We start from the raw sequence: 14,923 nt of genomic DNA, 5'->3' as shown, positions 1-14,923 counted from the left end.
TACACACCATACACTCAAAAGACCCTTCCTCTGTCTCTCTCCCCGAGGTTTATAACATTAGTTCCCCGTTAACCGTGGAGCTTCTTTGACAGTTTTCCTGCGAGGGTCTCAGGTTAGAAGGTGTTGCTCACCGTGAAGCCCCCTGAGACACATGTGTAATCTCTGATATTGGGCAAAAGAGGAAGCTACATGTATGTCTATTTTACAGAAGCTCCCGGTGATCAGAGGACCAGTTCCTCCTCTTGAGAAGATAGAGGAAAAAACAGCTTTCCCAAAGTCAACCCAACATATTTGGAGTGGAGACAACCTCGGACTCAAATACACACATCTAGTGCTGGCGGAGAAATCCGAAATCCCCCAACATGAGAGTCCGACCGCACTGTAAAACCAATCAGAAATCAGAGAGTTGACGCATCGACCGTTCCTCTGAAAAAGCCTGTCACAAGTTTGCAGTTCCCCCCCCCCCCCCCCCCCCCAACCGCTCGCTGAGGTTAACCTCATTGATCGGATGTGCGTTGCTCCAAAGGCTGCTTCTTGGACGGCGTGCCTTCAAAGGCATCACATGAAAGCGATTCATTGAGCAGAGTTTGAACATCTTTGCTCATATGCTCCATTATTTAAAGAAAGCGCTGCGATTCATTGCTTTCAGGAGGAATTAAGACCATCAACAACAGCTTCTATCAGCGCGGGTGATCTTCAAAGGAATGAATTAGCGGTGTTAAACTTCATAGAACTGAAAGTTACTTTTATTTCAACAAATTCCACTTAACTGCATCAGGCTATTGAAAGCATCACTATTGAGTTGAACCTAACGTGTAATAGTATTGCTTTCAACTAACCTAATGCAATTATGTGTAATTTCTTCAGTGTTTGATGGGATGCATGTTTGACATTGTCCTGCAGAGCGATGGTCAGACGGCTGATTGCTCACACACTCTCTCACACACACTCTCACACACTCAGCAAATGTGTGTTCCTGCCATTAGATGGGAGTTAATTAGCTGCGTGTAATCAGCATGTGATAATCAAAGCAGAGCTGAGAGCCGGTTTGTTCCTCCAAAAGGGAAGCAGTGTTCCCCCCCCGGTGGCTGCTGAGGGGGTCAAACTGCTGTTTCGCTCTTGAGATGGATATTAAAATAATGATGTGCGCGGGTCACGCTCCACATGCACACACACACACAGACACCGTGATCTCACCAAGAAGGAACGGGATTTGATTGCATGAGCAGAGCGTTTAATATGCTTCCCGTCAGCCGTGGCAGATGCGACTTATTTTCATGCAAATGCGAGGCAATTTTCTACTTAGGACAACATTTATTTTCTTTAGAGTCTCTGTCGCGGGGGCGCTGTCACAGAATGAAGATTTGTAGGTGCATCTGCTGACTGGAGCCTAAAGTGATGCCAGTTGGCGACAATAAATCAGACTGCTGGGGGGGTTATTGTTGCAATTTGGGGGTTTTGATTTGAACACTTGAGAAGCTCAGACCCAGCAGGAGATGCTTGCATGGTGGGAAGGAGATTGGGTGACCTTGTGGGAACTAATTCACAGTTCATACATGTTTGAAAGTGACATTTAACCGTCTGATACTCAGCTCTGACTGCAGATTTAAGGCTCACTTACACACAGGTCAGTTAGCCTATTAATGCATGTATTAAAATAACTCCCGAGGACACTGTGGAGAAGATCTGCCGCACTCGCAATCAAGGTCCACCAATCCAAATCCGTGATGATAATAAGCATTACAGCTCAAATATATACAACAAATAAGAAGAAAGCAGCAGCAGGAAGATGCTCTGCAGAACCAGAGAGATGAAGAGGCAGCAGCATCAAAATGCATGAGGATAACACAGCGTTAGAGGTAGGAAAAGCTCTGGAGCAACACCTGTGCTGCAGGTGAAATCACCCTACACACACACACGCACGCACGCACGCACGCAAACACACACACACACACACACACACACACACTGCGAGGTGGATGCATCTCATGGTCACACACCATCAGTGTCAGTGTGTGAGCTGTGGCACAATGAAATACTGAGCCCGCAGCAGAACATGAGAAATGTCTCCGCAGCATCGGGACCTGAACACACCACCGAGGCTGGATTTAACACACATTCACACACACTGAACCTGGATTTAAGAGACATTCACACACACTGAGGCTGAATTCAACACCCATTCACACACCACCGAGGCTGGTTTTAACACACATTCACACACTAAGGCTGGTTTTAACACACATTCACACACTGAGGCTGGTTTTAACACACATTCACACACTGAGGCTGGTTTTAACACACATTCACACACTGAGGCTGGTTTTAACACACATTCACACACACTAAGGCTGATTTTAACACACTGAGGCAGCTGAAACGCCACTCACCTCCTCACTGGATCCCGGTTACCCCGCTGCTGCTGCTGCTGCGCTCACATCCACAGTAAGAAGAAAAAATAAGAAATGTTCCCAATAACGTGCAGAAAGCGCGCAGTGTGTCAGTAATTCTTCCGATTCCTTTAAACCGTGCGCGTCCGGAGCCTGTGCGTCATTCATTCAGCTTCATCGCGGGGAAGAATCGTGCATGTGGTGCGTAAACTTCACCATCACCATCTGATCCGGAGCGGGTGTTCAGCTGCAGCCTGTCCGGGGATCAGCGCGTCCTGCGGGGCTGAGAGGGACTGACGCGGGCTGCCGGCTCCATCAGTGTACAGTAGAGGAGTGTGTGTGTGTGTGTGTGTGTGTGTGTGTGTGTGTGTTTGTGTGCGTGCGTGCGTGCGCGTGCGTGTGTGTGTGTGTGCTGCCGCTGGCACTCTGCGCGTCTAAAGCCAGCCCCCTCACACTCCGGATCATTATGCTGTTAACTGTTTCCGCCCAGAGAGAAACATTCACGGTGAGCAGAGGAACATTTAGCAGGGTTCACCAACACAGCAGAACATTCAGGAATATAGCAGGAGGTTCTAACAATATCAAGTTATAAACCATAACACGTTATTATTGTATACTGCATCATATCCAAATCCACCTGACATAACGTAAATATGTCCCGATGTGGGATCCATTAATAATCTTTAAATCGAGATAAAACCAAACAGAAGCTTTTAGTTTCTGAAACAATAAGAATAATTTACAGTTTGGAGACAGATTTATGCAGAAATCAAATCATTTTCTATGTTTTTGGGGGGATGTATTTTTGTAAATCGACTATATGTCCTACTGTATTTTCACAGATAACATGATATCTTACCGTTTCAATGTGCACATTTGAGTGAAATACAAATGTTTAACCCTTCAGTTAGTGTGCAGCTCTGAGGTCTGTTGCTGTAGGAACGCTGCCATCTATAGGCCGCTCTGTGCCACCGCTCACACTTTAATCTCTCTTCAGATTACTTCTTTTAGTTTCTGCTTCTTTTTACTTCAGTTTTTTTTTTTTTTAAATAGACCTTTTGATTTGCTCTCCCTTGTTCTCTCTGGTACTGAGATGTGTTTAATGTCGCTCCAGAGGAAGACACTTTGATGAAATTGAACGTCAGGACCACCTTCTGTTTTAATGTCCCCATTTCAAGGACATAAGACATGTCCTATTTTTCACCATTTCAGTCAAATGAACTCCATTTATGTTTTGATTTTATTTTTCTAAGCAACTAAAAAGAGTTATGCTTCAAGAAGGGAAACTTTATCACAGAATATTTAATCTGAAATCTGATTTTCTTATTGACCTATAGGGACAAAATAACCTGTGATTTTGAGCAGAAATGTGAAATGACGTGACGGTTTAGATTCTATTAACATGACACAAAATAAAGAAACTAATCAAAATCATGTAACAGCAATCACCATATGAACTGAGTATTTAGGGAATTGAACAATTTAGAAGATAATATTCTCATTTTCTTTTCAAAATGTAGGAAGATTTGGGCTGCAGACGCCGGTCAATTATTTAAAGAGGACCTATTCTGAAGTTCAGGTTCATATCACTCTACTGTGACAAGTCTCCAGAGCCCAGTCTGCTCTGATTGGTCAACCGCTCAGACATGTCCTGAGTGTTATAGATCACACTACAGGAGAGGGACAACCACACAAAGAAGAATAGGGCCTTAACAGAAAGCACTGATTATCATCCCTTTGTCTTTATTTAATAAATGAAACATCTTTAGACTCAATAGTTTCGACTTCTAAGAAACTTTACAGAAAATACACTCAGTAAATATTCCTTTTCCTTCTAAAGGTTGTGCAGTGACATTGAAACAGTTGCACTAACCTCTTCCTAACAAAAAGTAGGCTATCCACGTCCTCTGAAGCATCAATAATGCAGAGTGTGTGTGTGTGTGTGTGTGTGTGTGTGTGTGTGTGTGTGTGTGTGTGTGTGTGTGTGTGTGTGTGTGGAGGGGGGGGGGTCAGTCTGCATCAGAAGTATTGCTAAACTGCCAGGAGGAAGGAGATGTGGAACAACCAGTGTAAGTACACTAAAAGCACAGCGCCCACTTAAAGACAGGGTCAATAGCTGGAGGGCGTCCATATTGGAATTCCTGCGCTCTCCCTCTCAAATGGATCTCAGTCACTCTGAGGGGGGGGAGGGTTGGATGGGGGGGAGGGGGTAATCAAATACAGGACTTCTTCAATCCATTACTCAGCCTGTTTGGAGCAACTTGGCGTGGAGCAGGCTGTGATTTGTTTGATTGGAACATAACTCAATTCATATCGAAGGCACAACGGAGAGTCTGCTTTTTGAGAAGAGAGAGACGAGGAATCAACCCGTTGTGAGTAAGAGATGGAGATGGGTATTACGAACAGTATCAATCAATCAATCAGATATTTACATTTAGGCCGATATCACAGATTACAAATGGGGCTTCACAGTGTGTTTACACCCTCTGTCCTGACGACCTCGGAGCGTAACAACTTCCAAGAAATCCAACAGTTAATGGGAACAAATGTTAGAAACAGATGTGCAATAGCTGTCGTGTGTGTGTGTGTGTGTGTGTGTGTGTGTGTGTGTGTGTGTGTGTGTGTGTGTGTGTGTGTGTGTGTGTGTGTGTGTGTGTGTTAATTGAAAAGTAAACGCATTAACAATATAGACTGTCCATATGTTGGAAAACACAATGTGTATAATTATAACTTTTTATATTATTTATTCTTATTTAAGGCAAATTGTTATGTTATTATTATATATATTTTTTTATTTGTATTTTTGGGTTCATTCTAACGTATTGTATTTTTCATTTCCTGTTTTTATTCTTCTTTTATGTTTGTATTATTCCTATTTTACAATTATTTAAATTCTTATTTAATTTCTTTTTTTTTTTTTTTTCACTCCTGTGCTGGCATAAGTGTGCTTATTAATCACAAGGCCATGTGTTACTCTGTTAATTACCTGGGAAGATGTTTGTGTTATCATTTATCATTCATGTTTTTGGTTTGAAGCACTTTGTGTATGAAATATCATACAACAGGAAAACATCCATATAGCATGTCAGTGTATCGTGCTAAAGGCCCTGGAGCACCTTCATTTGATGCAGTGCTTTCCTGCTGGTGTTCTCATAACTCTCACTCTGTTCACGGTCCTTCCTTAAAGCTCTTACCTGTAGAAGCAGAGAGGGAAGATGGTGCAGGATCTCAGAGGAGGAACAGCCACCTTCCTGCCTCCGATCTGAAATCAAAGCACACGGAGATCAGTGTGTGTCAGGTGACTTCATATCTGTGTTCACACGGTGGATCTGACCCGCTGCACAGAGGCCGTTTCTGCACGAAGACACGTAACAAACGGACACATGGAAGAAGATGATTTACTTAAAGAGTTCCTATTCTGCTTTTCAGGTTTTCCCTTTCCTGTAGTGTGTTCTATTCTTTAGATTTCTGTGCGTGTAAAGGTCCTTATAAGATACCATAAGAAGTACTTTATTGATCCCAATTTGCGAAATGTTTGAGTTGAGGCAGCATAAAAGACACAGCATTGTACAATAACAATTAAAAATACATAAACAAGAAAGTATGTGAGCGTATATTAACACATGCATGTGTGACGGCAGAGAGATGGAGAGGGTTCATTTGTGGCAAAGCACGAAGCTTATTAGTTGCAGGATGAGTTCAGTGAGCAAATCATACAGTGGTCAGGTGGAAGGCTGAACATGAGCCCCCCCCCCACCCTGCAGGCCACCACTGACCGTTAACTGATCAAAGGGCACACACACACACACACACACACACACACACACACACTTCATACCGAGCTCAAAGGGGCCTCCAGTGATGCCTTTAATTCTTACCCCTGCAGCCATGTTTGGAGATCACGAGGGAACATGTCCACTCTGCTGAGCATCCATCTTTATCTGAGCCACATCTGAGAGTAAACACACACACACACACACACACACACACACACACACACACACACACACACACACACACACACACACACACACACACACACACACACACACACACACACACACACACACACACACACACACACACACACACACACACACACACACACACACACACACACTCTCTCTCTCTCTCTCTCTCTCTCAAACACACACACACACACACACACACACACACACTCTCTCTCTCTCTCTCTCTCAAACACAGGCACACACACACACACACACACACACACACACACACACACACACACACACACACACACACACACACACACACACACTTCATTGTTTCTGAATGGAGATCGGATTGATCCGGCTAAGCTAAGCTAACGTATCTGCTCCGTCCACACTCACAACAGCATAAAGACAGAAATACAGACTGTATTCACCATGCCATAGAAAGGCTGTGGTTTGTACATGTATTACTTTTATCCAGTTTCTGAACAGATACGAGGATCTGTGAGTGAACTCTGTGTGCTAACAGCTAACACTTAACGGCTGCTGTTTGGTTTTCTGATTCAACGTCAGTGACGACAGGCTGCGATTCTCAATTGTCTTTTTGTGGCGCAAATTCACGTCTGTCCGCCTAAACAGGAAACACAGTATATGGGCTCTGGCAGTGTTTTAAGACTGGTTCATGGAAAAGAATATGTGAACAGACTCGGACAGTTACAGAAATCCTTGATCGGTGCTTATTTTAGTCAGCAACTTGTGAGTATCAGGAGGACGGGGGCAGTCTCATGTGTTTCCCCTGAAGTTATATTGAACATGATGATCCTGATCTGAGGCACAAGCGTCCGTCTCTCATCAGCTCGTCAGAATCCGTCAATGGAAAAAAAAACACAATTAAAAACAGCAATTAATTTCCACAGAGATGCGATCACAGGGGACGTGGTAATTGCAAGCTGCTCTGATGTGTTTGCCGAGTGAGGCGTTGTATTAAATTGTTAATAAAAAAATTGTAAAATTATTATTTTTTTGTCCTTGCTGGGAGGCATTAGATGTGCTGTTATCTCACATCACACTCACATGTCATCGGTATGGAAACACCTCAGAAATAGCAGCGTGCAGATGGTCCATCTCTCAACACATCAGCGGGCTGTCAGAGCAGATGAGTAATGATGATATAAAAAAAACAATTAAGTACTTTGTGCCCACAGCACCCAGTCGTTCACACTCTATACTTTTACACTGCAAGGTGAGCATTCTCCAAACCCAGAAGACAACACAAAGACTGTTTGTATCAAATGCTTTTGTTTCAAACTTTCAAGAGCCATATCGTTTTTAATTTGGCTTTTAAAGAGGCCCCACACATTTTTTTTTCCCTGTAGTGTTTTATAGGTTTGTTGTGTCCCCCCCCCCCCCTGAAATACCTCCATGTTTCTCCTTTGTTTACATCCGGAACATAGTGACGTCACTATGGAACATTCACTTTTCTATTGGCTATCGCTAGAAAAACATTGAACGTGATAGATTAAGGGGCGGGACATCTCTAAGCGGTTGACCAATCACAACAGAGATAGCTTTTTATATATATTTTCTTTTTGTCGTGTTATTGAGTATTTTCTTTCCATGTATAAACCCCACGTATCCATTTTTAATATATTTATTTACTACAAAAAATATGTTATTTACTTTATTTGCTATTCATTTATTTATTATTGTTATTATTACTTTATTGTTTTTTTTGTCGCCTTGTCTTCTTTCATACTTTCATACATTCTATACTGCAAGGTGAGCATTATCCAAACACAGAAGACAACACAAAGACTCTGTTTGTATGCTTTTGTTTCAAACTTTCAAGAGCCATATCGTTTTTAATTTGGCTTTTAAAGAGGCCCCGTTCATTTTTTTTTTTTTAACTTTCCTGTAGTGTTTTATAGGTTTGTTGTGTCCCCCCCTGAAATGCCTCCATGTTTCTCCTTTGTTTACTTCCGGGAACATAGTGACATCACTATGGAACATTCGCTTTTCTATTGGCTATCGCTAGAAAAACATTGAACGTGATAGATTAAGGGGCGGGACATCTCTAAGCGGTTGACCAATCACAAAAGAGACAGCTTTTTTAATATATTTTATTTTTGTCTTATTATTTAGTATTTTCTTTCCATGTATAAACCCCACGTTTCCATTTTTAATATATTTATTTACGTACTACAACAAATATGTTATTTACTTTATTTGCAATTAATTAATTAATTATTGTTATGATTATTTTATTCGTTTTTTTTGTCCCCTTGCCTTCTTTCATAATTTCACCTCACATATATCCTCAAGCCCCCTCCCCCTTTTGTATTTATTTATAAAAAATTAAAACAATATTTAAATGTATTTATTTATCAATTTTTTAAACTATTATACTTATTTTTACTGTAATTTATTTTTGAGTTCACTTTAATTAAATGAAAAAAACAAACAAACATGGAGGCTGACTACTACATGCTTATGGATGGGGGTGGGAAGGAAACAAGTGAGAACAATTATCTAAATTCCTCTTACGATGAGCAGCACCTCCATTAGGCATGTGGCTGTTTTAATAAGATGCTTATCAGGAAACTTTTGGCTGTATTTTCGCGCCTCGCTGCGCTCTCGATAAAGCATTTTGTTTTAATTAGACACATTTCCTCTCGTTCTGCTCGCTCTCAATCATCTCTCCCACCAAATCAAAGAGTCACTATTAAGCAGAACCAAAGTGTTTAACGCCTGTAATCTCCCGCATATTCTCCACTCCTGGTACAATTGGAAATGAGACATGGTGAAAAACACGTTGCCGTGTTTTGCATACTAACAAGGGACCTTTGGTGTCTCCATCCTTCACGGTTATGGAGGGAAGTGGCTCAACAATGTGTAGCAGATCTACTGTTACAGGAAAACACTCTTTATCATACTGTCTGTAAAGGAGGAGGGGGTGGGATTAATGTTCTACCTTCAATAACTTCCTTTATTTTTGTTTTTATAGCACTTTTAGCCGTTTTTATAAAAACATTCACACTTTTCCAAACTGTTTTTGTGTGTGTGTGTGTGTGTGTGTGTGTGTGTGTGTGTGTGTGTGTGTGTGTGTGTGTGTGTGTGTGCGTGTGTGTGTGTGTTCGTAAAGTGGAGATACTGCTATGATTCAGAAGGCGTGGGGAGATCTGGATCGCTTCATAATGGCAGAGCTCCACCTTTGAATAAATAATTTGTTCACTTTTTGAAGATGTACCGTCTGCAGAACCGAAACCTGATTTCAGAGCTTATGAAATAACAACATGTTCAGTCAGCATGTGCTTCTCCCTGCAATACATTCATATAAAAACGTGTACCAGATGAATGTGGGTGAGGGAAGAGACGCTGCCAGATATAAATATATAAATATAAATACGGACTACATTCAGTCGGACTGCAGCCAATCTGACATTTGCTTCTGGACGGCAGACAGGAATCGTGACAGAAAGAGTTCACGCTCCGCTCGTGTGTCACCTCGTCTCATTTGGTTAGAGAGAAGGAAGAAAGATAGAGGACAAAGCAATTATATCCACCATTACATGCCATCACGCCTGATCTCTGGGGTGTTTGGGGGGGGGGGGGGGGGGGGGGAGACTGATGAGGGCTCATCTCGGGGATTTAGGTGCTCCGCCGCCTGTCTGTCCATGAGGAGGAACGGCATCTCCGTGATACCTTAATCCGGCCTGGCCTTTCACACAGGGACCGGAGATATGAAATGTAAATGTGGGGATTGGAGGTGTCGGTGGGGAAATGCCAACATCACAATCTGACATCGTCATTAGCGCCTTTATTCCTATTATTCTCTTAGCGCCACAAAAAAGAAAGAATACAAGACACAGAGAACATGTGACGGAGACACATCCAGAACGTGATGCACAAACGTCCGCTATCTAAATCTGAGTGACATTATTCCAAGAGATATTTCGTGGATTATTTTGTAAACATTAGTTTAGTTAGATTTAAGACTTTTTAAGACTTCTAAATACCTTCAATAGGCCTTAATCTGTCCCCCCCCCCCCCCCCCCCCCCATTTAACCTCTCGTTTAAAATAAAAGCCCCTTTAATTCACAGTATCAATACAGGACACAAATGACAAGGCATATTTTCAAAATAAAAGTCCCAGAAAGAATCTATCCTACCAGAAGGTTTAGGAATAGATTTCCTGGAAAACGTCATTATGTTTGTACTCAATGTGATGCCATCACCTATAACAGAGGTCACAGAGTAAGTCAGAAGCCCCATAGAAAACAGATATACATTTCTATTGTATGTATGTATAACAGAACAAGGCTCATTTTTCAAAAATAAAAATGGCTGAAAGTATCCGTATACTTACAGGGAGTTAAGATTAGGTCTTTGTTTTTCCAAAATAAAAGCCCCAGACAGTAGCTATCCAACAGGAAGCTCAATATGAGCCTTGCTTTTCAAAATAACAGTCAAAGAAAGTATTTGTAACCTAACATCAATTTTAGGCTTACTTTTCAAATGAATGCCCCAGACAGGAAGCTCAGGAGGAAGCTTGCTTTTCAAAATAAAAGCTCCTGAAAGTGACTGTGGCCGTTTCTCAATCTCGAGGACACTGGCTTCCAAGCCAATATTTCAAGGATGCTACGTCATAAAGTGGCACAGCAGGACCGTTCCAATGTCCAGCATACTTGGAGTTCCACCGAGGCCACGTCCTTGGTTTGGGGGAAACTTCGAGGCTGCACATGGGTAGACTTCGCGTCGTTCAAATCCCCACAATGCTTTGCACACGGACCAATTTCAAAAACCCTTGCGGAGAATGGCTGAACCAACGCAGCACACATTTAAATGTAAGTATGTGGCGTAGAACATGTGTTGGTAAATATGTGACTTTGTTACATTTGTTATCACCAAAAATGTTTTCCGTGAAAGTAAAGCAAGTTCATAATTAGATAGACATCGTGAGGTATTTATTTTCGGTACAGTTTATGTTGAAACCGTTAGAGAGAGTGGCATACTTGTTAGCCTGTTCCTTTCTTCTTCGTTTTCCGAAGCCGTGGTTTGGAAGCATACTTGCTTCGTTTCTGAAGGAAGTGACTTGGAAGTACGCGACTACCAAGCCAGCATCATCAAGGTTGAGAAACGGCCACTGTCTGTACAGAAAGCTCAGGATTAGGCATGTTTTTCAAAATAAAAGCCCAAAAAATACCTGTATCCTTACAAAAAGCTCAACAAACAACATCTATACGTCAAAGCCAGCCCACATGCTCAAGTCCATAACACACACTCACACACATATGCATATCATGCATACAGCTGGAGTGTCTCTGGTTGTGTCTCGGACTGCTTCAGCTTTGACTTCCTGTTAGCATCTACAGCAGCATCTGGTTATTTACAGCAGCTCCTTCAATCATTCCTCGCTTTACCAAAAGATTCAAATTCAAATTCGATTAATTCGAAGTTTCATTTATTAAATCATGAATTATTCACCGCCCACCAAATGTATCCTGTAGGAGTTCTGGGCTATCATTATCTATAAAAATGATATTAAAAATGTAGGTTTCGCCCGAGGACTGCCTTTAAAATTCACCATCAGTTCTCCTGAAGACATTTCTGAGACGCATCGGCTTTTCAACGGCTCTCACAGAGTGAATGCAAAGCAAATGTAACTTTAAATGCAATAATATGTGCATCAATTTCAGACACGAGATGCATAAACACACTCTGATAGCTCCAGAATAAATGACCACAATATTTTTGCTGCATTTGATGCTATCTAAATATAATAAACAAGACTGGAAATGACTTTTTAGAGTGCAGGTTGCTCTGTAAAAATAAGAAATATCCCCTTAGTCTCTGGGGGAAATAGAAAAGATTGGAAATGATTTGATAACCAATTTTGAGCAGTATGGAGAGTATCGTTATCCATCCTGTCCCACAGGTACAACATCAGCTGATTTTAAACCACATCTGGCAGCGTCACACTCTATTGATTTAGTTTAAACAATTGGTGATATTTACTTTTTCTGCTGAGTGTGTAAATTCAATACCTGATTCTTGTTTCATAACCAGCATCTATTACTGCTAAAGCTACTCTTAGTGTCGATATCAAAGCAAATTGCAATGTTTTCAATTTAATTAAAGTATTGCTTATTATGGTGTCCGACACGTGCAAACGGGCCAAAACATTTATATTCGGAGAAACGAGCTGCAGCTTTAGAAACGATGCAGATATAAAAACACAAATTAGCCAAAACACATGAAGATGAAGAGACATCTTCAGCAACTTGAGGAAACATGTAAAAGCTGCAAAAACCAAATGCTGCAATAAGCTCTAAACACAATGGACACCAGGGGACACTAAAGAGTGACGCACACAGCTGGGAGACCAGGGGACACTAAAGAGTGACGCACACAGCTGGGAGACCAGGGGACACTAAAGAGTGACGCACACAGCTGGGAGACCAGGGGACACTAAAAAGTGACGCACACAGCTGGGAGACCAGGGGACACTAAAAAGTGACGCACACAGCTGGGAGACCAGGGGACACTAAAAAGTGACGCACACAGCTGGGAGACCAGGGGACACTAAAGAGTGACGCACACAGCTGGGAGACCAGGGGACACTAAAGAGTGACGCACACAGCTGGGAGACCAGGGGACACTAAAAAGTGACGCTGACAGCGGGGAGACCAGGGGACACTAAAAAGTGACGCACACAGCTGGGAGACCAGGGGACACTAAAAAGTGACGCACACAGCTGGGAGACCAGGGGACACTAAAGAGTGACTCACACAGCTGGGAGACCAGGGGACACTAAAGAGTGAGGCACACATCTGGCAGACCAGGGGACACTAAAAAGTGACACACACAGCTGGGAGAACAGGGGACACTAAAAAGTGACGCACACAGCTGGGAGACCAGGGGACACTAAAAAGTGACACACACAGCTGGGAGAACAGGGGACACTAAAAAGTGACGCACACAGCTGGGAGACCAGGGGACACTAAAGAGTGACGCACACAGATGGGAGACCAGGGGACACTAAAGAGTGACGCACACAGCTGGGACGGAGCGCTTGGTGACGTTCAGGATGGTAAAGCTGAACAACTGTCTCTGTTGTTGGAAACTTAGCTAAAATGTTTGATGGTCTTATTTGAACAATGTGATCACATGACTCCTTCTGATGTCACTGCAGATCTGCTGTAAGCTAGCTAGCTAACGTAGCTAACCTGGTCATTTCAGATATCCTGAGGAACACTGACAGTTATGAGACAAACTAACTCTGACACAGAGACAGTTGTTCAGCTTTATAACCCTGAACGTCACCAAGCTCTCTGGTCCCAGCTGTGTGTGTCACTCTATAGTGTCCCCTGGTCTCCCAGCTGTGTACGTCACTCTTTAGTGTCCCCCGGTCTCCGTTGTGTTTTGAGCTTCTTGCAGCGTTTGCTTTATGAACCCTGAATCTTTCACAGCCATCCCGTAGGCCCAGAAATCGAATACATCTCTTTCTCTCTCCCCCTTTGTGTCATGGCCTTTGGTTTCCTCCCTTCCTGTCTCTGTGTGAATGTGTGTTCAGGTGTTTGAGAGAGATGTCTCCTTCACCGTTTCCTCCCCAGGTAGTTATGACCAGCCGAAGCCCCCTAAGATCTGCAGTAACGTTCCTCTCTGATGGCAGGGAGCATGATTTACAGAGACAACCCCTCCGAGCACACATCCTCGCTGCTGTTTCCAGCCTTCTCATTTCTTTTTTTCTCAGAGGCAAACATGTCGTTGCAAGTTTTCTGTGGTCACAGGAAATGTCAAAGAGAGAAAAAGTAGAGTAGCTGTCGCAGCCACTTTGTGGAGGCTGCGCGGGAATCCAGAACGAGGCTATATTAGCTAAGAGTAGAATCTAAAATGTATTGTTGTTAATGCTAAATGATAGTGTAGAAATTCTGTTTTACTCCAGGGTGTGCTTTTCATTCTCCATTTTGTTTGTCTCTTAAATTAAGTTCTTTACAAAGAAGGAGAAAAATTACGATTTTCCATCGACATGAGAGAAAGAGTCCTCTTTAAAATGTGGAAAAAGAAAGAAATATTAAAGTCATTAATAAAACGTTAACAAACGGCCCTGTCTGTGCTTAACTTCGTACAGGTCCTTGACATGTTGTGTGTTTTATGTATACTGTATTAATGAATATTCTACATTCAGATACCATTAGAGATAAGATGAGATGAGTTAACATAAGAAAAGATGAGATTAGGTGTTGGAGCAGCAACAGAGTGAGAGCGAAACTCAGGATAATAAGGATAGAAATAAGATTTAAACATGTTAGTAACAGTATGAATAGAAACACCACAATAACAAAGGTAGAATACTGAGAGCTGTTGCACAACCACACGTCGACAACCCCCAGTCCCTTCCTGGTCACATGACCCCAGGAATGATGATACCATATTGCACCTCAGTGCCAGAGGTGGGAAGTAGTGGAGTACAAATACTCTGTTACTGTACTTGAGTACATTTTTCTGGTATCAGTACTTTACTCCACTACTTTTTTTTCTGATGACTTTTTTACTTTCTACTTCTTACATTTTGAA

The 14,923-nt window shown here is 42.3% G+C and overlaps 2 protein-coding genes across 2 annotated transcripts in view; one reads left to right on the top strand and one right to left on the bottom strand.

Moving 5' to 3' along the window:
* The window catches only part of LOC307037691 (plexin-A2-like), a gene marked incomplete at its 3' end in the record, with an annotated part of 137,282 nt that extends 134,604 nt beyond the window's left edge, over positions 1 to 2,678 (bottom strand). Inside the window, exon 1 of the mRNA XM_079678748.1 lies at positions 2,391 to 2,678. The remainder of the gene's footprint in view (positions 1 to 2,390) is intronic.
* Positions 1 to 14,923, top strand: part of LOC307037690 (plexin-A2-like) — a gene marked incomplete at both ends in the record, with an annotated part of 108,752 nt that overhangs the window by 80,646 nt on the left and 13,183 nt on the right. Inside the window, 1 exon segment of the mRNA XM_079678747.1 lies at positions 5,578 to 5,688. Coding sequence (XP_079534873.1) covers positions 5,578 to 5,688 — 111 coding nt within the window.

The sequence above is a fragment of the Notothenia rossii genome (assembly GCF_949606895.1).
Source record: "Notothenia rossii genome assembly, chromosome: 4".
NCBI lineage: Eukaryota > Metazoa > Chordata > Actinopteri > Perciformes > Nototheniidae > Notothenia > Notothenia rossii.
Note: the sequence above shows the minus strand (reverse complement) of the source record. Positions and strands in the feature narration are given on the sequence as shown.